The sequence below is a fragment of the Morone saxatilis genome, unplaced genomic scaffold, assembly GCF_004916995.1.
Source record: "Morone saxatilis isolate NCDOM2014 unplaced genomic scaffold, NCSU_SB_2.0 Contig15, whole genome shotgun sequence".
Classification (NCBI taxonomy): domain Eukaryota; kingdom Metazoa; phylum Chordata; class Actinopteri; family Moronidae; genus Morone; species Morone saxatilis.
The window spans coordinates 18,840,960-18,864,884 of NW_023339707.1; the positions used below are offsets into that span (position 1 = coordinate 18,840,960).

The 23,925-nt window shown below is 43.8% G+C and overlaps 2 protein-coding genes across 2 annotated transcripts in view; both read right to left on the bottom strand.

Moving 5' to 3' along the window:
- LOC118324843 (aquaporin AQPAe.a) overlaps nucleotides 1-2,768 on the bottom strand; it is a 7,077-nt gene extending 4,309 nt beyond the window's left edge. Inside the window, exons 1-4 of the mRNA XM_035657320.1 lie at nucleotides 2,754-2,768; nucleotides 2,067-2,258; nucleotides 1,110-1,271; nucleotides 846-1,010 (exon numbers count right to left, since the gene is read on the bottom strand). Of these exons, the coding sequence (XP_035513213.1) occupies nucleotides 846-1,010; nucleotides 1,110-1,271; nucleotides 2,067-2,258; nucleotides 2,754-2,768 (534 nt within the window). The remainder of the gene's footprint in view (nucleotides 1-845; nucleotides 1,011-1,109; nucleotides 1,272-2,066; nucleotides 2,259-2,753) is intronic.
- A 4,192-nt stretch (nucleotides 2,769-6,960) lies between these two features.
- baz2a (bromodomain adjacent to zinc finger domain, 2A) lies at nucleotides 6,961-23,554 on the bottom strand. The gene is made up of 29 exons (XM_035657291.1): nucleotides 22,525-23,554; nucleotides 21,432-22,328; nucleotides 18,393-20,498; nucleotides 17,822-18,097; nucleotides 17,354-17,725; nucleotides 17,210-17,270; nucleotides 15,985-16,093; nucleotides 15,741-15,842; nucleotides 15,389-15,611; nucleotides 15,190-15,251; nucleotides 15,042-15,107; nucleotides 14,554-14,943; nucleotides 14,202-14,456; nucleotides 13,887-14,101; nucleotides 13,704-13,778; nucleotides 13,430-13,604; nucleotides 13,277-13,339; nucleotides 13,046-13,190; nucleotides 12,312-12,937; nucleotides 11,875-12,211; nucleotides 11,475-11,630; nucleotides 11,177-11,337; nucleotides 10,853-10,918; nucleotides 10,462-10,745; nucleotides 10,230-10,365; nucleotides 9,952-10,098; nucleotides 9,546-9,778; nucleotides 9,234-9,377; nucleotides 6,961-8,659 (listed from the first exon to the last, which is right to left on the bottom strand). Exons 1-29 carry the CDS (start codon nucleotides 22,646-22,648, stop codon nucleotides 8,500-8,502), a joined length of 8,166 nt encoding a protein of 2,721 aa, XP_035513184.1. The 5' UTR covers nucleotides 22,649-23,554; the 3' UTR covers nucleotides 6,961-8,499.
- Nucleotides 23,555-23,925: the final 371 nt, after the last annotated feature.

The window sequence follows — 23,925 nt, forward strand, 5'->3', positions numbered from 1 at the left end:
CTGCCCCGCCCCTGATTGCTTTCAGCTATTCTCACTTACACATTATATAAATAGTCCTTGTCTCCTTTTGTCTTTGTCAGTTCGTCTTGTTCAGTAAGTCAGTGAGTATCGTCAAGTGTTGTAGTTCAGAGTCCAGGTTATTTCATGTGTCAATTGAAGTTTGGTTTTTGTTTGCTTTTGATATCCTCCTTGAGAGAGACTTTTTTTTGCATTTTTTGATATCCTCCTTGAGAGCGACTTTTGTTTGCATTTTTTGATATCCTCCTAGAGAGCGCCTTTTGTTGAAAAAATAAATATCTTTTTTTAACTTCATCTGTGCCAGAGTTGTGCATTTGGGTCCACCTGTATAGTGTCAGAGGTCGTGACACTCACAGTCTCTTAAGGGTACAGTGTATAACATTGAGGAGGATATTGTCAGAAATAGGATATAATATTTATAGGTATATTTTCATTAGTGTATAATCACCTGAAAATAAGAATCTTAGTTTCCCCTACACACTTGGAAGGCTGAGCTGTGTTCAGATAGTTGCAATAAGCAACTTGACCACTAGATGCCACTAAATCTTACACATGGTCCCATCATGTATTGCACTTGGGTTAAAAACTCCAGAAAACCTTCTTTTTTTGTTTTGTTTATGTTTATTTGTTATACATGTCTCAGATGAGTCACATGGTCATCTCTGATCAAAAGTAAAACAATGCAAACTATGATTAAGTTGTAAGCTGTAGTGATTCTGAAGTGTTGTGTGTGGGAGAATCAAACCTGTACAAACTTTAGTAGTAAAAAAAAAAAAATCAATTTAATCAACTTGTGACAACAAAACTAAAAAGAAAGCATCTCTTACCCCTATTAGCACTCCAGCAGTGTGTGCTAATCCAATGGCCAGGTTTCCTGGTTCTGGGCTTTCCCTCCGTCGTTGATCCTCCACTGAGAACACGGTGAAGACCATCTGGAAGGTGCACAAAACCTCTATGCCCAGAGCCTGTGCTGCATTCAACTCTATAGGAACCTGAGTGAGGTAAAAGAGGAGCCTCCGGTCAAAAGGGATGAAAGAATGTCACGTCTCTTAAACTTTAAAAGGTAACCCGATAATAATCCGAGAACTGACCCTGTTGACAAAGTGGTCTGCGGTGGTTTTGAGCGGCAGGGCCAGGTAGAGGGCCCCAGCTCCTAAAGAGGCCCCCAAACACTGTGCAGTGATATAAACGAGGGCCCTGAGAACATCCAGCCTCCGTGTGGCCAACATAGACAGAGTGACTGCAGGGTTGACCTGATCAGAGAGCACAAACACATACTTACATATAAATATATTTAAAAACAATTAAATAACATTAAAACTCTGCCAGTGGTGGAAAGTAACTAGGCATATTTACTTAGGTACTTTACTTGACTATTTTTGTTTATGGCACTTTATACTTGTACATTTATTTTCACATTTCAGAGGGAAATATTGTACTTTTTACTCCACTACATCTGTTAAGATTAAATTAAGATTTTTACCTAAAAAGCATATAAAACTTATAAAATACAGTGAATTGTTAAAGATCAAAGCAGTGGTTCCCAACCTTTGTGATTATTTCTTCACCAAACATGGTTTTATGTTATGGTTTCAACTCCATACACCCAAAGAGGTAAAATTATACAATATTTCCAAAGAGAAGGCAAAGATTGGAGAAAAGCTAATCAGTTTTTCTTCTTTTTTCTTCCATCAATCGTCTCATGACCCCACAGATTTACCTTGTCTATAAAGTAGTTTAAACTAACAGTAAAAGGTTTAAACAATCTAATAATGTCATATATGATAATATATCACTCACAGTGGTCTTAATGGGAGTTATTCTTGATACTTTAAGGACATTAAGCTAATAATACCTCTATACTTTTGCTTCAGTTAGATTTTAAACACAGAACTTGAAACTGAGTATTTTAACATTAACTGTATTGGTACTCAAGTAAAGGATGCTTGTTACTTTGAAGCTTCGTTAACACCAGCAAAGAGTTTCAATCAAGTCAATCATAGAAAGAATAATTTTTTTAACTGAGTGTATGACTATGAGACATTTACCTGTGCTCCACTTATTTCTCCAAAACAGTGTGCAAGTGCCACAATCACCACACCCACTGCCACTGCTGGATACATGGGTCCCCCAGGTGCCTCTCCTGGGCCAGGCACAGAGGCACCCAGCACGGCACTCACTAACACCAGGGTGCCGAGCAGCTCTGCAAGTATGGCACGCCAGAACTGCCGACTACGTAGCTCCTCGGAGAAAAGGGATATAAACAAAACTGGAATCTTAAACCCTAATGAGAAACATATTAAACTTATATAGTCTCACGAAGCCCGATGTAGGCTGTATACACAATATGCTGATGATTATGTTTATCGATCTACTTCTTGAGATAGTCCTTCTACTTAGATGATAATGAAGAGGACACAAGGAGTCTTAAAAACATTAAAAGAGGCACAGACAACACTTACTCTGTCACTATATCTAACACAAGTCAACTAAATGTAATTAATCTGTATTTTAATACTGTAACTCAGTCTCTTTGATGTGTTCTTGCATCAGTTGTCCCAACATTTTAATACTGGCTTTTAACAAAGTGTTGCTTTTGCTTTGAGAGTTCAAACTGCCATAAAATACAAATACACAAGCACTCCTTGGAGAAAGCAATCCCTTTTTGATTCAGGACCCTGCAAGTGGAAGTAATGAGGGATTTATACACTAAAGCAATAAAATGTGATGCTCACCTCACGCCACGTCATTTCCAACTAAATGAGTATGCTGTCCTCAAGTTTTTTCTTTTTCTACGGAGGTCCGTCTGTCCTTCTGCCTGTATGTCCGTCTGTTTTTGTGTAGCTGTCGGGGTCTGAGGGCTTCAGGGTCTCTGCTACATCCCTCATTAACTTGTAGAGTCTGAGAGGTCCTTTGATGAGAGCAACCTCCCCCCTCTCAGTCTCTCTCTCTCTCCTCACTCTCTCCTTCCCTCCCACACCTAAGGCCCTATCCAGGCTTTCTCTGCACTAACATAAGTCAGTGCAAACCCTTGAAATATGTCTCTCCAAGGTTGCATGTGTAACATCCGGCGCTTTCTACCGACCTTGAGCAATTTAATGCATCTTCAGAAAACTACCAGGAGCCTTTCACTTATCCTCAAACTGAAGTGATTGTGGCCACTTCAAAGGTTTGCACAATGTCTGGATGACGTTGAAACATTGCAGTGAGGACACAAAATGATGTAACCAATTATGAAGAAGGACTGAAGTAACTTGATCAAAATTATAAGCGCTGCAAAAAAAGTTTCCAAATGTTTCATTTACAGAAATATGTCAAAAAGACTTTTGTATCCAAACCCCAAACTGCTGCCAGCTATATATCCCAAAGGATGGATGGCCCTAAAATATAGGTCTAATGATATTCTCTAATATTCTTATTGTCAACAAATCCCATGAAAAGCAAACAAAACCAAAACAACAATAAACTATTAGTATTTCCTGTATAGCCAAAGCCTGATATTCCTCTGTGGTGTAGAGATCCATTGTTGTTCAAAAACTCACACCATTGTTGGCTGATACATTTCTTCATTACAATGAAGATGGCCGCTGTAGTTTATCTTGAGTCCGGCAAACCAAAGGGTTTTCATATCCATGCAAAATAGTCCCAATAACAGGTGTTATCACTCTGTAAGTATTTTTTTTTTAATGTATCAATGCCAAATAGAAATTGAAAACACAAAATAATTTGTGTAGGTGACACATCAAAGCAGCAGCACACCCATTTAAACTAGACAGAAAATGAAATAATAATAAAATGAGGTAATAAAAATACAGTGTACTGATATAGCAAATCAATAATTTAGGGGCCACTGCACAACAGCACCAAATGTGCATAAACACAGCTGGGGAAAAAATTACAAGCATTACTGAGCCTTTATTATTTTAAATGAAATTATATGACCCATATATGACCCATTTTTTGGTCTTTTAGTCAATAATTTTGGTCCCGATTGATCTGTTGATATCTCACAAACTATTAGATGCCATGAAATGAGGTCGCTCTTAAGATGACATTTCCTCTAGCACCATCATCAGGTAAAATTTTCTATTTGTCGAATGGTTTATTTTTGGTTAACTTTGTGTTTAGTAATTATCAAATGTGCAAACACATGAAACTAAGATGGTGAACTTGGTAAACATTATACATGCTAAAAGTCATAAAACATGTTAGCATTGTTATTGTGAGCCTACATTATTATATATTAGTATATATTAGTGCCATAGACAAGATGGTAAAAATCAGACTAATGTGTTGTTGGTTTTGGACTTGGAATTTGTTGACAATAACAATATATAGATATATATCCTTTGACAGAAATGACATATCCATAGAAGAGTATAACATTAACATAACATAAACGTGTTTGTGGCTTGTTCTGTTGTCTTCTGATGGGCTGAACTGCTTTGGTGTGTCCTGAGCACCTGGCACCCATTACTGCTGCTCAGCCTGATTTTCATATCAATTATAAGAGAAAGGGACCATTAATGAGCAGAGAGGACCAGAGCAATAAGAACAGACCACATCCTCTGAAATTATCTATTGACTCATAGTTTACACCATCAAATAAACGTGACTCTTCCGTCTGTCCTCTAATGTTTTGTCTGCTGGAGAGAAATTAGTTGTTGTTTTTTTTTACCAAAAGGGTCCAGGTTAGAAGTGAGATGGACGGGCTTTATAGAAATACAGTTTGAATACGTTTAAATGTACAACCACGTATAAAACTGCCTGTTGTGTTATGTTGACACTAAACAGAATATGATGTCCTCCCACCCTCCTATTATTTCTTCCTCAAACTACTTATGAGGTACTGCTCTGATCACCATGGGGACAAACTCTTTCATGATGCTGTTGCCATAGAGCCTATTGTGATGCTGCATCTGTGCACGCTTTTCATTTTCTCTCTTTGATATCAAACAAACACACACCTTGTGAAGACGTTTTGCAAAACAGACTGAATTCCTCTGTTTGACTAAAAAAACTGAGAATATTCACCTTGGTTGATGCAACAAGTCTGAATATAGATGTTTTAAATGTGTTACAACGTTGTTTTTATAGACACAGCTGACATGGTATTCATGATGATATGGAGATGTTTGGAAGTGATTTTCCTGACCCTCCAGTCATCTAGGGCCCTCAATCTGACAGAGTGAGTCCAGAATGAACTGGTTGGTTGGGTGGTGCGTGTTGGTGGTGGTGGTGTGTGTGTGGGGGGTTGCTGGCATGCCCCATTATGCCGTGGATTACCCCCTCCTCTCCACGGCAACTGTTAAACTGTTATCCCCCCTTTTGTGGGGTTAAGCCCAACTGTGTAGAGCGGGACGGGCGGGGGGCACACTGGAACCCGCTGGCGTGGGGAGTTTTCAGCCCCCTCCGCCCAGAGTGCTGACACAGACACAATTTCACACAAATATATACACACTCACACAAAGTGCCAGCTAAGGGATTTGAGGGAGCGATAGAGGGCAAAGGCAGAGAAGCACTCAAAGACAATACACCCGTTTAAATTTTTCTAACTCTGAAAATATCCATATTTTTTCAGATGCTTTGCTTTTATTCATTTTAGCGTAGGATATAAGTGTGTGGGAGTGTGCTGTACTTGAGTCTCTACCACTGTAGAGCAGCTGGGAGTGATGGCAGGACGTTCCCAGCAGCATGTGCCTCAGACAGGACTCTCCAGGGAGCTGCAGAGCCCCGCCCAAATACTTCAGCATATTTCCATCATGGTTAAGGGGTGTATTTCACCCTTAAATGTGACATTGCAGTGGGCTTGTCTTGTGATATACAGCGAGTTTTAGTAGAGGTATGAGGCAAGCAGGCAGAGTGTGCAAGACTATCTGGAAAATGCTGTATTTATTGCAACTAAACAATTAGCAGAAACATTAAAAGATCATCAGAACAGTCAGAACACTGTAAATGTAGCATGTTCACTCTTACAGTTTAATGGTGTTTCATATCAGTAAATGGTACTAAAATGTAAAACAGAGAGACATTTCAACTACTAAATTAAACTTGAATCCACATCAAAAACACAAAACAAATTGCATAATCTTTAATTCGTATAAAGTATAACATACAGACGATCAGTCAGGTTGTTTAGATGGTTTGTCTCTGGTATCAATGAGTCCACAAGGCAATAAATATGTGTGTATCGCTTTAACATAATACTTGCAGTATCTAGAGCTGCAATTTAGGATCATTATTACTGACTTAACGGCCTAACTTTCTCAATTGATTAAGGCTGTAAAATGTTCTGTTTCTCAGAGCCATGGTGAGGTGTTTAAATGTTTTTTGTCCAATCAACAGTCCAAACATCAAAAGATTTTTTATTTACAATCATAAATGAGAGAGAAAAGCTTTTGAACCCTCACATTAAAAGAAGCTGGATCTAGATCCACTCCTGATAAGAGTTTATTAGCCATCTATTTCTCTAATCCTGTTCAGGCAAGTAGGCCAAGTCACCCTGAACAGGTTCACAGGCGTAACACACACAGACAGAGAAAACATTCAGTTATGGGATACGTAGAGTCGCCACGTGACCTAATCTGTCTTTGGGCAGTGGGAAGAAACGGGAACACATGAGAGGAAACCCTAAATTTGGGAGAAACATGAAGAAAACACACAAACACACACACACACACACACACAAGGTTCAGGTAAGAGGCCAAAGGGAAGAACGAAGAGAAAAGAGAAGAATTACTCTCTACTAGATGTGGTTTTTATTCAACTCACAGTACATTCTACAGATGCACACGTGTTACATCACCTTAATACAACAGAGTCTTGTAATACCTCCTCTTAAAAATGATGAATTGGTCCTAAAAATATAAAGGAACAAATTTAAAGTCACCAAAACTGTACATTATTAAAAATTCACTTAACACCACATTTGGTTTTCATGTCTTTTTTTTTTTTTCTTTTTTGAAAAAACGTCTTGTCCCTTTAAGTGTAATAAGGAACATCAAAGGTTATTTCCTATCAACGGATTTGAGTTCAGTGTAAGAAACATGTTTAAATAAAACCCAGACTGTGGAGTCATCCTGTCGCCTTCAGAGCACACCAACCATGCCGCGCAACATCAAACATTGGCCCTTGTACAGCACAAAAATCAATAAAAAGGAATGTAAGACAGAAAACCAGGCAGGAATGTGCCTAGTACCTCATTATCAGAGCTCCTTTGCAATTCTAGTCTTTAAAACGGGAGGATTTCAGCCTCACACGTAACCACCTTCACATGTTTTCGCCTTGTTAAGACGAGCTACAGCCAAACGGAAGTACGAGTGTCATTTTCAGCAAGCATCAATTGCTCAAGAGCAGTTTTGAAGCTTTGCAATCTTATCTTATCAATTTCATACCACATGAGCAACATTTCAGTGTGAGCTGTGTGTTGCAGTAACATCCTTTCAGTTGTATACAGTCTGTGACACATCAGGTGTAACTAGCCGACTATTTACTCTTAAGAGGGACAGTGAAATATCGAAGCACAGACTGACTGACCCAACATTAAAAAAAGTCCTCCAGTTTCAGAAACCAGTGTCTTTCACACAGCAGCAGAAGGTGGGTGTGTGTGTGTGAAATGGTGTGCATGTTTGTGTGTTGGTGAAAAGTGTGTATGTGTGCGTGCAAGACTTTAAGTGGAGGTTATACAACGTGTACTCGTGACAGTCCAAAAACAGATGCCTTTTAGTTTAACTGGCCTTTTCATAAATCGTCTAGACATCTCTATAAGGTAATCTGTACACATTCACTACAAGCTATTGCTATTAAATAATCCCAGCTATTGTAATCTTTATATATATTTATATATAGAATATATAATAAAAATATATTGAGCAAAAAAATTACTTCTAGGCATAAGACCACGTTACATTACGTTTCCATTGAACAGGTAAGAAATGGCCCGAGCTCTGTGAAGAGTTTTGATCCATTTTGTCGTCGAGCAGTGCTAAGCAGGTCCAGTATGCAGCAGTTAGGCTGCAATAGCGTGATCAGTCCCTGACCTTCAGTGTGAGTGTGAGAGCCGAAACACTCAGGGCCTGAGGCCGAGTCATCGGCCCACACGGCAGGGGCTTGACCAAAGGCCTCGCTACGACATGGGGCTTGTGAAAGGACGTGACAGGAGAACGCAAATGATGAGGAGCTGAGATGAAGATGAGCAGACACGAAAGGAGGAAGTAAAGAGAGACGTGTTCGCACCCTCTCTGGTGGGGAATGGGTACAAGTTCAAGCCAGTTTATCTGTGGGCCTGGAAAAGATTAGGCCGATAGAGGAAACAATAACAGACAAATAGCCAAAATCTATACATATATACCTATACATGAGAGAATACACATAGCTGGAAGAACCTCCAGACAGTCTTAGCAGTAATGTAGAGAGTGTGACTGGGACGGTGACAGCACCAACAGTATACAGCCCCACCATCGGCCGAAACGTCGTAGGCTCTTATTTGTCTTTATTTGAGTAGAACTCCGCCCAGCGGCTCTCAAAGAAGCGCCTCATGGCGTGTCCAGCCATTCCCACCTCCGACGTGTCCTCATTGAACAGCTCACAGTTGTTGAAGACAAGCAGAGCGTCTGCTGCAAACTCCTCACAGCTGCAGTACCTGAGACGAGGAAACAGAGGAGAGGACTGTGTTAGAGAGTACCAGAGAGGGACATATTCGTATATATGTGCAGGCGTATTGTTATTTGCTGTGTTTAAAAGGCCCGATGAAGGTTGCTTGACCTTCGCGCAGCTACTGAATAAATACACCATGAGTTTTGACAGTGTGCGGGAGTTGACTTTTTGTTTTGAACCATTGCTTTATCTCCCACGCACCTGTCTGTATACAGGTGTACAGAGACCACTGTAAGTGTATAAGTGAAAGGATGAGGTGGGAGCACATCGATTTCCATGTGTGAGTAATATTTTTTTATTTTTTCCTCTTTTTGTTTCTAAGAAAGCCACATATTTTGGTTGACCCTCGTGTTTTTGTGTTGTGAGCAGAGTGTGAATGAGAAATTTGAAAGTTCTACTCGGAAATGGGTTGCATCCTTTTTTTTTTTTCTTTTACTTAAAATAAAAAGTACCTTAAAGGACGTTTTCTACCTTTTCACACATAACGCAGTGAACCTTGAACTATTGTGCATGAGAGCTAATAAATAAAGCATGAAACATGTCGCGTGATCGGCTCTTACCCTCCCTGTAGCAGTCTCTCTCTCATGGTGAGGAAGTCCATGGGGTTCTTGATTATACGGCGGTAGCCTGGCACCAGTCGGGGGTTGACGGGTTCAAGGAACGGCCAGGCATCAGCATGAGCCTCCATCTCCATTAGAATGATCCTGGCAGGAAATAAAATAAATAAAAGCATCAACACAAATCCATCAGACTATTACTGTCAAAACAAATGTCACCTTGTGCACTTAAAAATGACTTCAAAATCCTGTTATTAAACATTAATAACATCATTCTGCATGTGAGTAGCTCCACACGACGGAGGCAGGACTCACTCGCAGAAGGTGAGGTCAGGTTGGTTGCGGGTTGTCATGCGACGACGTTTAGCAGCGCTTCCTTCTCCAGAGTTACGGGTAGATGAGGAGGGAGCCACAGTCTCCTTGTACCGTGTTGCCATGCCGCCACTACGCCGCGTTGTCGTCGTCTCATCTTCTGAGCTGTCATCTTCGTATCTTCTCTTTTTCACCCTGGTCCTCTTTTTGCACGAGCGCGGTGAATCACTTTCCTCCTGAGCGACAGAGCAAATAAGGAAGCAGATAAGATTGACCTTATGATGAACAAATGTAGTGGAGAATAAATTACTGCTGCAAAATGCTTTTAGATTAAAAATGGCCCTCATTTTTTCTGTAAGATTTGTTCAGTCATTGGTTCTTAATCAAGAATCACAGGACGGGTTCGAACCTGGGCAACGCAGGTAGGACAAAACCAGTCTCCCTCTGGCACCTGGGTGATTTTGGGCCTCAGGCAGTACATGTGGCAGCCACGATCACAGCCGTCACACAGCAACAGGCAATCATCATTGTCTCCCTTCCTGCAAACCTGGCAAGTCTAGATAGAAATCAAACAGAAGAAACCTCGTTGTTAAAATTACAACAAATTTAAATATGTTTTGTGTGCTCCCAAACAGACAGTAAGTACACCAGGGTCCAAAAACAATCTTGCGAGATAAAGTTACTTACCACCTTAGTCACAGATCTTTCCCAAGCAATGGCCTTCTCCAGCTGAAGTAAACACAGACAGACCTGTGGAGCGCTGCGGCAGCGATCCAGAGCCTGTCGCCAAGTACGTAGTCGAGATGTGATCTCACTTTCCAGACTGGAACAGAAAGAAAATAATGTTAAAATATGAAGCAAAAGAAATAAATAAAAAAAATCATGCCCTGCACTCTCAAATAAAGCTCCTTCTTCTCACCTAAAGACATCCATGGGATGCTCTTCTCCTGGGGTAGGAGTGAGAGGAGCGAGGCGCATCACTTCGGCTGGGTTCCACAGCGGCTCCTTCAGGTACCGCCTCTCGATGTTACGCTCGAGGTTAGCCAACCGCAAAACGGCCAAGTCCACCGGGTGCGTGGCGATACGTGGCAAGCCAGACCACTCCTTCTTAGTTCGCACAATCCAGTCATCATGCGGGTCGACGTCATGCTCATAGTACTGGAGGTCATCACGTGTCGAGTCTGGATCTGGGATTGTGTAGGGCTTAAAAAAGGGGCGAGAGAGTTTAATTATCAGTGCCAGAGATATATCTAAACTAGAGTCATGTACAACTTAATTCTAGACATTTTATCAAATGTTTTAATCTTTACCTGAAATTCTGCCATTGGTATCTCTGTGTTAGATTCAGCATCATTCACTGCACCCTGGGGAAGCGCCTTGAAGAAACACAGAGTGTTATGTTAGAGTCTTTTGGAGACTTTTCACAATTGTTGTAAATGTGACACACGCATAGACTTCTTAGCACATGGCAACAGAATAAGGCCAATATGTCAGTATTTGAAACTATATCTCTATCTCTCTCTCTATCTATCTATCTCTATCTATCTATAATTTCTATAATTTCACTTTAACTCAAATTGGATTACTAAGACAACGAACAATAGTGCAACATAAAAAGTAAGGGGATTTCTCACCTTGAGATGGAGGTCGGCAGCAATGACCCGCTGCTCCAGGTCCTCCACCCACTGTAGGGCGCTGATGTCAGTCTCAATTGCTTTTTCCTGCACCTGCCAGGGCTGCTGCAGGGCCTCTATTAGCACATCCTTCTCCTCTACCTTCAACTCAAATATACGGTCTAGCCAGAAACAACACAAGAAACAGTTGTAACAGGAGAAAAGGCAGAAGGAAAAAAGGATGATGCCTGACATCAAAAACGGAGCTAAAAACAGAGCTAAAATGCTGAGTAAGAAAGTCCACTAACACAACACTCACCGTTGATGGATTTGGTGCAGATCTCAGCCAAGCTCTCCATATGTTTGGCCAAGTGCTTATGGAGCACTTTCTCCCTGATGCCCCTTGGATGGAGAGCCTGTAAGGTGTGATATAGTTCCTCTGGATCCTTGATCCACCACCAACCACGCACCATCGCTGGAAAAGAAACATCAATGTATTACACAACACACCAAAAATAATAAATAAAAAGACACAGACTTGTGTTCTTCACCTAGAAGGCAATAAATGACCATTTTGTACGCTAAATGTGACTGGTGGGGAGTCCTAAATCCCAGTTTAGGAACTGTTAAATGTGGTATTAAATTTAAAGTAAAACAAATACATCTCTCAGACTACTGGCTCAATATCATAACACTCCTTTTAACCAGATACTACTTACATGCTGGTATGGGCTTGACCACCAGTTGTGTGAAATACTGCTGCTCGAGCTCTTGGAACACAGAGTTGGGAGGGCGGCCACGCCGCTTGGCTGCAGCTCCTCTTGCCCCTCTGCGTGCAGGACTACTGCCTCGGCTACCTCTCCTCCGCCTGCGACCTGGCCTGGCGGGGGTAGTCGGAGCAGGCGTTGCAGGAGGAATGGGAGCTGGAAGAAGCTGAGGGGGACCTTGTGGGGCATTGACGGGAACAGCAACAGCAGGGAGTGTGGGAGGAACGTCCTGTGATGTTGCTGAAGTCAGAGGGTCAGCAGGAGCCAGGCTAGGCAAGAGTGGGTCCGGCTGAGGGATGGGGAGAGATAATTCATTTAAAACCCATACTGGAGAGACAAAATGCCTTAATATAGCACAATTAAATGTATTTACTGTTATGGTGACAAACCTGCAGGAGTGGAGCAGCGAGTGCGGGCAGAGCACTCGGGATCTGAGGAAGGAGTTTAGGGGGCGAGCTGGGTGAGGTGGGTACTTGGGGCTCGGTCAGAGAGTTATCATCGCACGGTTGTTTGGGGAGCAGGTTGAACCACTGTCCCTGTTTCTCTGCCATCTCTTTCACGCTCTCCTCTGGCCGATTACCCTCTGGAGCGTCCCCTGCTGCTGAACATGTGCCGTTGGTCACCGCTTCCTGTGATTGGCTGAGCCAGCTCTGGAAAGCAGCCTGTGTGAGGTCTTGTGTGGCACTGTTTGGTGATCCTGGCCCTTCTTCTCCCCCAGACCTGATGCTACTTCGACGCCGACGGCGAATCTTTGCTGTGCGGAGGTGAAGCTCCACTTCTGGTTTGATTTTTCGGGGGCGGCCTCGTCCTCTCGGCCTGCTCATGAGGGATGCGGTGCCAGGGAGGGGGTCCTCCTCTGGAGACCAAGTCTGGGCCTGAGCCTGGCCAGGGGTAGCAGAGGAAGGAGAGGAAGGTAGAGTAGGAGGGGGAGTTGTAGGCATGGGAGTCTCTTCTACTTTGGGCTCCTTTTTGAGGAAGGTGACAGGAACCTCGGCTACAAGGACATCTCCAGAGGCTGCACGACAGAAATGTAAGGAAAGTTTAGATGAAGATGGATGAGCCAAAGGGATAAGCCTAAAACTGGGAGTGATGACATTTCTTTCAAATGTGTTCTCAGACTCACTCAACAGCTCTTCTGGCCCCTCGACCAGAACTCCTCCGAGGTGAGGTAACGCCAAGTATCTGCGCCGGTAGCGGTCCTGGCCCAGTAACGTGGCCCGCATGGAATGAGACGACTGTAGCAGCTTTTTGCGGAAAAATGCTTGGCGCTGTGGAGATCCAAAAGCAGAGGACTGTTTAATACAAAGCAAAATAAATGTATAAAAGCACTGCATCTATGTAGCATCAGGTTTACCTTTGTTAGCTTATCTATCTGCCTTTCAAGCTCTGGAATGCTGGCAGTGGTAGGACTCTCAGTCTGTAAGAGAAAAGATACAAATTTAATGTAGGACTGGTCCATTTCTAACACTGAAAAAACAAAACAAACAAGTGTAGAGCAGATACATACATCACTGAGTTTGGGTTCTTCTTTGCGTGCACGGCGGTTGCCTCTCTCCGGGACCAGGCCACTCTCCTCCAGACTGAGGTTCTCTTCCTCTGCGACTCTGGCACTACGCCTCCTCTCCTCAAAACACAGCTCTTCCTCCGAGCGTCCTGTACGACGTGCTAGTGCAGCCTTCAGTCTGCGAGGGAGAAAACAATCAGGATCAACATGTCATGATTTACAAAAGAGTGATCTGTGAATTTTTCTGAATTTGAAGAGAGAAAACCCATGAACTTACTTGCGCAACTTCCCCTCAATGATCCACTTGTTCTTCCTGTACGTTGCCATGTTTTCTAATGTGTTGTCAATGTCACTGAAATATTAAATATACATACATTAATAAAGTAACAGAAAGGTGCTAGTAGCAAGCTTCGATGTTTAAGAGTAACCTGCAGAATAAATAATGAGTTCTTGTTCTAACCTTGTCACAATGTTGCTGCTATTGAGTTCTTCCACCAGGAAACCCAGGATGGCTGCCTTGGTGTCAGGAGACAGGGCATGAAACGGTTTGGTCCTCATTGTGTTACACACTTCTGTATCATAACCATGAGAATCCATAAAGATGCGAAGTACTTCTGAGACTGTGCTGCGGGTCAGCTCCAACTCAACCAGCTTATCCCCAAGGATCTTTACAGACTGATGAGGAGATGGAGAAGAAAATGGAGATTTAAAAAAAAAAAAAAAAAATCATCATCCGTTTTCAGGAGTGAATTAATGGAGAAAAACTGTCACGCACCTGATAAAATGATGGCAGGCCTGGATCATGGAGTGCAGACTCCACCAGCTTTATCAGTAGGTCCTGGACCTCTCCTTGGCTTTCACCAAGGCCTAAGAGGCCCTCCTGCAGGGTAGCAAGGCTGGGGATGTCGTTGGGTACATTGAGACCAATCACCTTTCCATAGCCATGTAGGAATTCAACTACAGCCAGGCAGTGAGCGAACGCCGTGCCAGATAGAACGACGCCAGGGATACGGGACAGCTCTGGTAGGGGCTGATAAGAGACGACGTTCCAAGGTTATGATTACCGTAAACAAAATCCTCTGCAATGACGGTGCTAAAAGAAACTGGGTTTCAATTAAAAAACTCACTTTGTGGTCAGTGAGACACATGTCCTCTGTTGGCTTCTTCAGTTCGTCCGCGATCAGCTGCTGCCTCTTCCGCTCCTCCAGACGTCTCTGGGCCTGCGCTCTCCTCTCGGCTGCTCTCTTAGCTGACAGAGCAGCCTGAGCTGCAGCCTCTGCCTCTGCCTGGGCTTTAGCCAGAGCCTTGGCTTTGCTCCGAGCACCCAGCACCCTCTTACCCTGTGCTATCCTCTCTTCATCAGTCTGCTGTATTGGTGGAGGAACCTCAACCTTAACTGACCTCCTGCGGCCAGGCTTTTTGGGCTCCGCGGACCCTGATGCTGGCTGTGTGACCTGTGGGGCTGTCGGGTCGGTTGGTTCAGCCTTCACCTCTAGGTCCTTGGCCTCTTGCTCAAGCTGAACCCACAAAGAAAAGAAAGAACAGATGAAGGTGAAGAAGAGGTGGTGCTGCGGAAAATGCTGATAAATCTTTTTGCTTGATTATTTATCTGTACCTTGGCTTTTTTCTTTTCCTCTTTCATCTTCTTGATCTTCGCATCCTCCCTTCTCTTCATTCTTGCCTAAATAATAAACGGCAGCAAAATAAGGATGAGATGTCAACAACATAGGAGCTCAACAATATAAACAATCTGAACTACATACCTTTCTCTTCATTTTCTTTTTGATTTTTGCAAGTTTCTCCTTTTCTTCCTCCGTGAGAGCTTCTATAAACAGGGAATACAAACAATTAGCTACAGTACAAAGTTCTTGAGGTTACATGCCAAGCCTCAACGAGTAGTTATAAACACATCCCTGTACACTCCTATCTCCTACGGTCTGCCTCCAGTCTACATCCACTCACCCTTGGCCTCAAGTCGCTTCAAAAGCTTGGCATCAACTTTGCTGAGGAGGTCGATCATCTTGGGTTTGGGAGGTCGACCAGGACGACGAGCCTGCCCTCCCTTAAGGCCACGAACCCTGCGGGGTTTCTCTTTGTCAGGGTTTGGAGGTCGACCTCTCCGGCCAGTGATGGCCATGATCATAGAGGGAACTTCCTCGTTAGCCAAGAGGACCCACTTCATACCCTGTAACGTATACAGAATGGGACCATGTGATACCATGAGTTTAGTTTAATTGTGGAGTAGTTCTGATGAATTTTACTTTCTTCTTAAATAGAAAAATGTAACTGAGCAGTACTTTGCAAACATACAAACCTCAGGACTTTCTCTTTCTTCATAAAAATCCCCAACAGGCATGCGTGGGCTGAAGCTGAAGTGTTCTCTGGTGACCACACTGTCCGTGTGTCTCTTCAAGTACTGGGTGAAGCAATTTGGAGAACAGAAAAGAGAGAAAGAAAATCACAGTCAGTCACAGTTTTGACATTATCAATAAATCATCTGTTGTAGTATATGCCTTGAAAGACTTGAGATTTTTAAAAACTTGGCTGGGAGAATGTACCTTGATTATTTCTGGGAACTGCTTCATCCTCCTTCCACAAGGTGTGTAATACCAGGTTTCACCTTTCATGCGGTTCTCCATTTTCTTCACACGAATCTCCCTCTTCCAACTACAGTTAAGAGAGGTCATTGTTACATTCCTGCCATACAGCAGCTTTTGAGAACAGCAGTCAAACAACAGTTAGTTATAAAATATAAACACTGAAAACATGAAAAATTTCCAAAACCAAATAAAAACATATTCTTGAGATCTCAGACAAGATGTGTTACAGAGGGATGCTTAGCACAGGAATCAACTAAAAGATAAATATGCATGTGCTGTCCATATTCATCAAGACCTAACTTAAAGGGGAACTTGGCAACTCTAGCCATTTCTTCGCTGGTTTTCACTTTTGTCATCGCATGTTTTCATACGAGCTCCCCATACAGCTCTGGGACTGTATTTCACAACACGTCGTAAAAAAACTCACTTGCGGCACCCTCCCTCCCCCTTTCTAACGTGCTGAGTGCCTTTTTTCGCCGGCAACTTTTTCGTGTGGACAATATCTACCAGGTGGGTAATACATTAATACACTAACCGTTATTGAGGGCAGCGTGTGCGTTATGTGAATTTGCCGTGAAGCCGTTCGTGTTTCTTGCTGTTCTCGCTTCTCGCGATAATTCCTATTTCCAATTTACTGGGACGGTAGTCCTAAAGTAGTTGCAAGGTTGGTTTTCCGCCTGGGGTCGCCTGAGGGGGGTGGGGGGGTCACCATTTTCACCGGAACAAGCCATTTAACCATCCAAATGATTTCTAAACGGGTTTATTAAGCTGAAAAAGTTGCCAAGTTCCCCTTTAAGGCTAAATTTAAATGTGCAATAAGCAAATTACAGAAGCTGTAATTATTTGACAAATTAATAATTGTATTGTAGTTCTGAAGAGATGCCCTGTCCTATAAATCTTGTACTCCTGTTTTAAGAACAGATCTTTGTTTGTTACAGACCCCAAAGTTTCACAGTCACTTTTAATTGTTTTTTCAGTGAAAATTAAAATTGTGATACAAATTGATAACTTCCACACTAATCATCAATCATATCATAATTACTATCTGTCAAAAAAAGTGTTTTTTTACCACATTTCGCTTAAGAAATATCTATATACGTTTAGTCAATAGTGTTTCGGATCTACAGTGTAATAGTATAGAAAGGCTTTTTGGTAAACAAACAGTGGAACAAGAGAACATTACCCATGCTGCAGTGGGAACTGAACCTGCTCCTCAGTCGCAACCCTTCGTCTGTTAGATTCACCTGTTCAAGAAAATTCACACAGTTAAACTCCGACGTCAGGTCTCAAGAAAACGCCATGACATGACAAACGTCTCCCTCATTACCTGCAGTGGAGCTGTCGTCATCATTTTCATCAGCGTCGTCAGCAGTTTTTTCAGCATCTTGTTTAGCTGTTTTTGCCACGGTTCCTTCTTGGTCTTGTTTCTTGGCCCGTTTCACCTTCTTGGGTTTCTCGACTGCTGTGTTAATAGCTGAAGCGTTGGCCAGAACAGCTTCGATTGTGGCTGTGATTGGATCAACCTCTCCTGCGGGCTGCCCAGCCTCTCCACATACAGCTGATGTTTCTTTGACATCCACCTTAACCGGCTTCTTCCTCTTTCTGCCCTTGGGTCCTTCCTCTTTAACACCTCCCTCTTCATCGGTCTTCTCCACTTTAGGAGTTCGTACCCGAGGCTTTCGCTGGGCCTCCCCAGGAGCTTTATATAAAAAAAAAGGGAAAAAGACAAAAGTGTTTTAAATAAATTTAAATATTTTTCAAAGTAACATTTAGCTGAAATCAGAATGTTACATACCTGGGGTTTTAGTCCATATTGCCTTTGGAGCTCGAGGTTTGCGTGGTTTCCCTGGGGTTTTCAGTTGTCCTCCAGCAGCTGACAGTATCTGATCAGTTACTGGTTGGAGTGGGTGTACAGCAGGGCCCTCTGCTGGGGTACTGAAGGCGATGAAGTTCTCATCTCTCATCTTGAAACTCGGGGGAGTCATTGTCTCATTAATAGTGGTTTTAATGCTAATGCGTCCTGCTGAGTCTGGTGTATCATGTCCTCTGGGCTCCCACTCTGCTTCAGCTCCTGAGATGAAACAACAGCAAATAGTCAGCAGAATTCAGAATTACAGGATAATGACATACAACACAGAAAGGGCCATCTGTATTGGAAATACATATATCTCCATTAAATGTCAATACAAGCAATGTCCAACTTTTTTTTTTTTTTTTACTTTTAGTCTTTTTTGTTTTGTTTTTTAAAATGAAGGGAAAGATAACAACCCAATTAGGATAATGCATTCTACATGTCTTAATTAATAACCACCACTCGTCAACCCGTGTGATACTAATTTCCATGATCGTGAACGTTAAGAATGTACCTTGACTATCTGACTTAGATCTCACAAATGAGTTGGACACATCACTTGAGTCGATAGAGGGCTCCTCCATCTGGGAGGTGTTGTTAAGAGAAGACTCCAGTCCCGATTCTCCTGTGATCTGGCAGCTGTCCTTGGTTTCTTCTGCCTCAGACATTTCCCCTTCCCTGGTGGAGTCCAACATGTCATCTCTGGAGTCTTCCACAGAGGAATTGCTATCTCTAGTGGTGTCAAAGGCAGTAGATTGTTCCTCTTCTGCTTGGGAAGTGCTGTCAAACTGAGAAGTGTCCTTTCTCAGGTGAAAGCTGTTGTCAAAGTGAGTGGAGTCATCTACGCACGAGCTATCGTCATCTACAAGAGAGGACTTTTCCAAGACAGAGCTGACATCAATTCTAGACGGGGTGTTAAATGTCGAATTACCATCAAACTGTGAAGAGTTATCAAAACTTTCTTCATCGGTCAGAAGTTCTACCCTTGTGCTGTGGAGATGTGAAGACTTTCTGAGCGGAGTCTGCTCCATCACTGAATCCTCCGACTCACTGGAGACACTGCTTTGCATGTGGTGCTTTCCAGAATCTGTCTGTTTATTCTCTGGCTTTTGATCAGGAGCGACTGTCGTCTGCAAGGGTTTTCCAGGAAGTTCAGAGAGGGATTTGGGTGAGCAAATTTCTGATTTATTAGTCTCAATAGCTTCCACCTTCTGTGATGTCCGTCTCGTGCCCAAATCGAGCTGAGGGAAGTGTTCCTCTGGTTTTCCATTTCTTTTATTAACCAACGCTTTCCTATCCTCACTATGACCATGGTGCTCTGGTTTGGGAGACAACTGCTTTAGCATATGAGGAGGAGTGGTGTTAGGAGGATGCTGCTCAGAGTCTGAACCTTGAACCACTCCAGAAGACGTACCCATCGCAGGAGGCACAGACACCAAGGCAGGAGGGGCGGACACGGGCGCAGTCCTGGAGGCTTGAGTGGTTAGAAGAGGTAGGGTAGACAGAGGTCGGACTGTAGGACTTTCATGGGCTGCTAGGGAGGGTAGGTTCACTGCCCCTGGTGGTAATGATGCTAGACCAGAGTCAGCAGCTGGAGGAGTGCATGTCTGTCTCTGGATTGTGGGCACTGGGTCAAAAGGTTTATTGACTGAAGGAATTTTGGACACAGACATGGGAGATGCAGGTGTTGATGAACAAGACCCAGGTGGTGCTGAGGTTGAAGGTCCTGATACTGACATTAGAGGTGGAGCCACACCAGCAGACGAGGATTTCGCACCCACTGATGAAGTGGCCGAAAGTAATTTGGGGGGTCCGGGCTTTTCATGCTGAGCTCCAGATGTCGTCAGAGGCGACCTGGACCCTTGAACCATCTGCTGAAGAGATGAGATGGGTGCAGACGCTGAGAAAGAAGACGTGGACACTAGGGCAGGAGGGGAGACGGTCGTAGGAGTTCGAGAAGCTGTAGGAGACAACGAAGTCTTGATCTGATGCGCCACAGACTCAGAGGCAGAAGAGACTGACGAAACTGCTGCAGGTCGAGACACGCCGTCGGTCGACGCGAGAGGCGTAGACAACTTTGGATGTGATGCAGGCAGGGGGGAGGAGGAAGAGGACCCCACTGACTGATTCTTGGACCCAGCAGGGGGTATCTCTGGCCTGAGGCCTTGCATCATTAGAGGAGGTGAGGAAAGTCTGGGAGGAGGAGCAGCTGAAGGAGGAGCAGGTGTTGCGATTTGTGGTGGAGTGGGTTCTAAATCAGGGGGTGACACTACAGGGGGCCCAGGGACAGATGTGGGAGACTCGGAGACAGCAGGAGCTGCAGAGACCCGAGGAGGTGTTGAGGCCCTGGTTAGAGACGAGGACACTGCTGCGGGAGACGTAGAAGCAGAGAGCTGAGATGACACAGAGTGGGGAGGTGCATTCATGGCTGATTCTCTGACAGGGGACACCATTTCTGGACGCTGAGCTGACGGCTGTTCAGAGTGCTGACGATAATCACTTGTTGGTCCCACGGGTTTGGGCTGGAAACCGTCACTTTTGGGTAGCCTCTGGGCAACAGATGCCCTTTCCATGCCATTATAGCTCGTGTCTACTTCCTTGACAGCTTCTCTTGTGTGGCCTGAAAGACAAAGAATCGACAATACAAGTCAATAATTGATTTGCAGAATAAATAATGATGAATTCAAAGTGAGGATTGCATCCGATGACGAATTTTGATGCTATAATTGTATAGAAAAACTACATTTTATAATTAAATATTTTCAGTAGACATCCCGAGCAAATGACTTCAGTGACAGTTTATAGTTTTACATAGTCAAACAGTGGCACCTGCTGGTTGAGCATCCCACTACTGAGCACTGGCAATGAGGCTGACCTGTTACCAGACATACATGTGCCAGAAATAACCAGTAGGGCCGCAGCTTAATATTAATTCATTCATTATTGATTACATTTTGTATTTATATGTAATCGTTGTCTATAAATGTAGTGAAAAGTTGTCTTGTTTGATCCGACCAAATGTGCAAGACCCAAAAACATTCAGTGTACTATCAGGTAAGACTAAAATAATAAAGAATATAAAATAAAATGAAAAAAAATCTTCACATTTCTGCTGGAACTGGAAATATTTGGCATGTATTTTTTTTTTTAACTGTTTAAGCTAACCAATAACCAAAAATACATAAATAAATATAAATATGGCATGGGAAACTGCAATGCAACCAGCAAGAAGCAAGTTTAAATAGTTGTTAATAGCAGCTAAGCTATGAGGAAGAGGAAGAAGACCGTATGACTCTACGAGAATCACTCAACTGGTGGCATTCAAGGAGGAAATGTAAAGTCGAGAACGGATTAAATTATGAGGAAATAGAACTACGATGGATGCCAGAAACACAGTCACGTCAAAATGAAGAACTAACTAATCCCAGACATAACTGTGATAGTAATCATATTTTTTAAAAAAAAGGAAACTGGAAACACAAAAGGAGTGACAGGATAAAACGAGTCAGAACAGTTCCACAAACACATCTGTTAACACGCGTAAAGCGGTCACCTTGCATGACAGGAGATATTCCCACATTGCTTGTATGGGGGCTCCGTTCCCTGTTGTGGCCCTTGGGTGAGCCGCTATCCTGCCCTGTCGACGGTGACATCATCGTGGCGGAGGACATCCCCACGGGGAGAGGGCTACCCGTGCCCCCTCGGCCTAAACTGTGGTGCTGCGGGCTGCCACGCGGAGGAGTAAAATTCTGGGCAGCTGGGGGCAACAGCTGAGCCTGGCCTTGGGCCTGAGACTGCTGCGGCTGCTGCGGCTGCGGCTGCTGGAGAGACGGTATGGACGGGTGCTGGGGTTGATGCTGGTAGTAGGGCATCCCATTAGGCATCATGCCATAATGCTGTGGCTGCTGGTGCTGCTGGTGGTGATGGGGTGGGTGCCGGTGGGAGTGGAGGTGCTGCTGTGACGGTTGATGCGCGGGCGGCTGTAAGGACTGTTGCTGGTGATGCTGTGACGGTGTAATTCCAGGATGTGCCTGACTCTGGTATGTCCCGTACATACTGTGGGAATTATAACTTATCTGCTGCGGGCCGGGGTTACTCCTGTTCCAGTACTGACTCCCAGTAAGAGGCATGTTTGGTGGGCCTGCCACAGGGGGCTGATGGGAGCTCTCAATACCCCCATTCAGTTGGTACTGTCCATGACCCTGGAAGTGGTGCTGTGACTGAGGCTGCACCATCCCAGGTGTAGGCTGCTTCTGGTGCATCCCGTGCCCAGGAGAGGAGCCCATGGCGGGACCATACTGAGGGTGTCCTCCCCACAAGTAGTCATAGCCCATGCTGCTCTGGTGGTGGTTGCTCATGTGTGGGTAGGGAGCAGTCGGTGGGTGGGAACCAGGTACACTGGACCCAAGTACAGTAGTGACGCCATTCACATTCATTTCGCCATTCATATCTGTTGGGACACAAGAACATTATTCAAGTCAGAAAGAGGTAGAATTTGCATTAACAAAACACGGGAGTTTGTTTAACTTCATTCTGCGAGAGGTTACATAATCAAATGGAAAACGCTGCAGAAGTCAGGTGGCGGTGGGATAAAGAGAGATGCATGAACGTACATCCATTTTCACAATAAGGCTCTGAATACTCACTCTTCCCCTGCTGAGGAAAACTCATGGAGGACCCGTTAGTATAAAGAGAATCCCCTGAGGAGAGTTTCAGTCCTGAGTTTGCTGAGGAGTGGGTGTCATAGTTGAAATGATTATTTGACTCCATCTGGAAGAAAAAACAAACAAAAAAACAAAAAAAAAAAAGAGCAGAAAAATAAATAAAAAACACACAAACTCTTAATATTAAAATGTATACAAGTTATGCAACGGCTTAACGCTGACTTTAAAAACGCCTGTGCGCGATCTGCATCAACCATGTGAAGCACACATTCATTATTTAATTCATTTATTTCCGTGCCGTTTTGAACACGCTGCGTACTAAGTAATAATTTCTCCGGTGAAACGTGTATATCCCCCCCCTCCTCCTCCTAATTAATCTGGCATCTGCAGCTTTTGTGACAGCACCATTTTCGCTGCAAACAACAACAACACCCGTCAAAATGTCGCAGCCAGCCTCACAGCAGACGCCAGGCCCTCAGCGAGCCGTAATGGACAACCGGGATATCACGATAGAGGCTCATCATTACCGCTGATGAGGCTGCTGCTGCTGCTAACATCCTCCCTCAAACCTAACCCTGAATGCACGGCCCAAGCCAGGCACAGTAGCCGAGACCCCGGCGGCCTCGGCCCACTAACAATGGAGGGATTAGCGGGGATATTTCAGTCACTTCGAGGCCCTGGAGGAGTGTTAACCACACCGCTCCGCTGCCCCCACACACTCGGAATAGAAACCATAAAGATACTCGAGTTCCTAATTCAACAAGGCCGTCGCAACAACAACACAAAAAAAAAAACCCCAGCTAGCTGGCGTGTTCAAATGAAACAATTCACCTTTTTTTTTTTTTTTTTTTTAATAATAAAGCTCGGTGCTAACGACGGGTGCCGTTAACGTTCAGACGCTACGATTAAAAAAAACGGTCCGGTTACTTTCCCCGATAGACGTTGGGCAGAAATACTCCCAAAATCCAAGGTTATTGAAGCTAAATCATCACAATAGAGGCTAACACACACACACACACACGGCTAAGCCGTGGAGCTAACTGATAGCATCCTCTACGTTTACCCGTGAGAGACGATGTTAGCTTAGCTGATAGCCAGGTAGCAGGTACCGCAAACCCCACGCTGGTTCGAGTCCGTGGTCCGCGGATGACAATAAAACACGAGCCGGTGGTGTTGAGAAAAGAAAATTAAAGTCACTCAGATCTTGTTAACAGATGGGGAGGCGTGCTTTCCCCCCCCCACCACCACCTTTTTTTTTTTTTTGTTCAAAGAGGGTGCTAACGATAGCTAGCAGCCCAGATGAAGTTACATTTGTTTACGCTGCACGGACACATTGTTGTTGTTTTTTTGTTGTTTTTTTGTTGCGGAGCATCATCTTCCTCT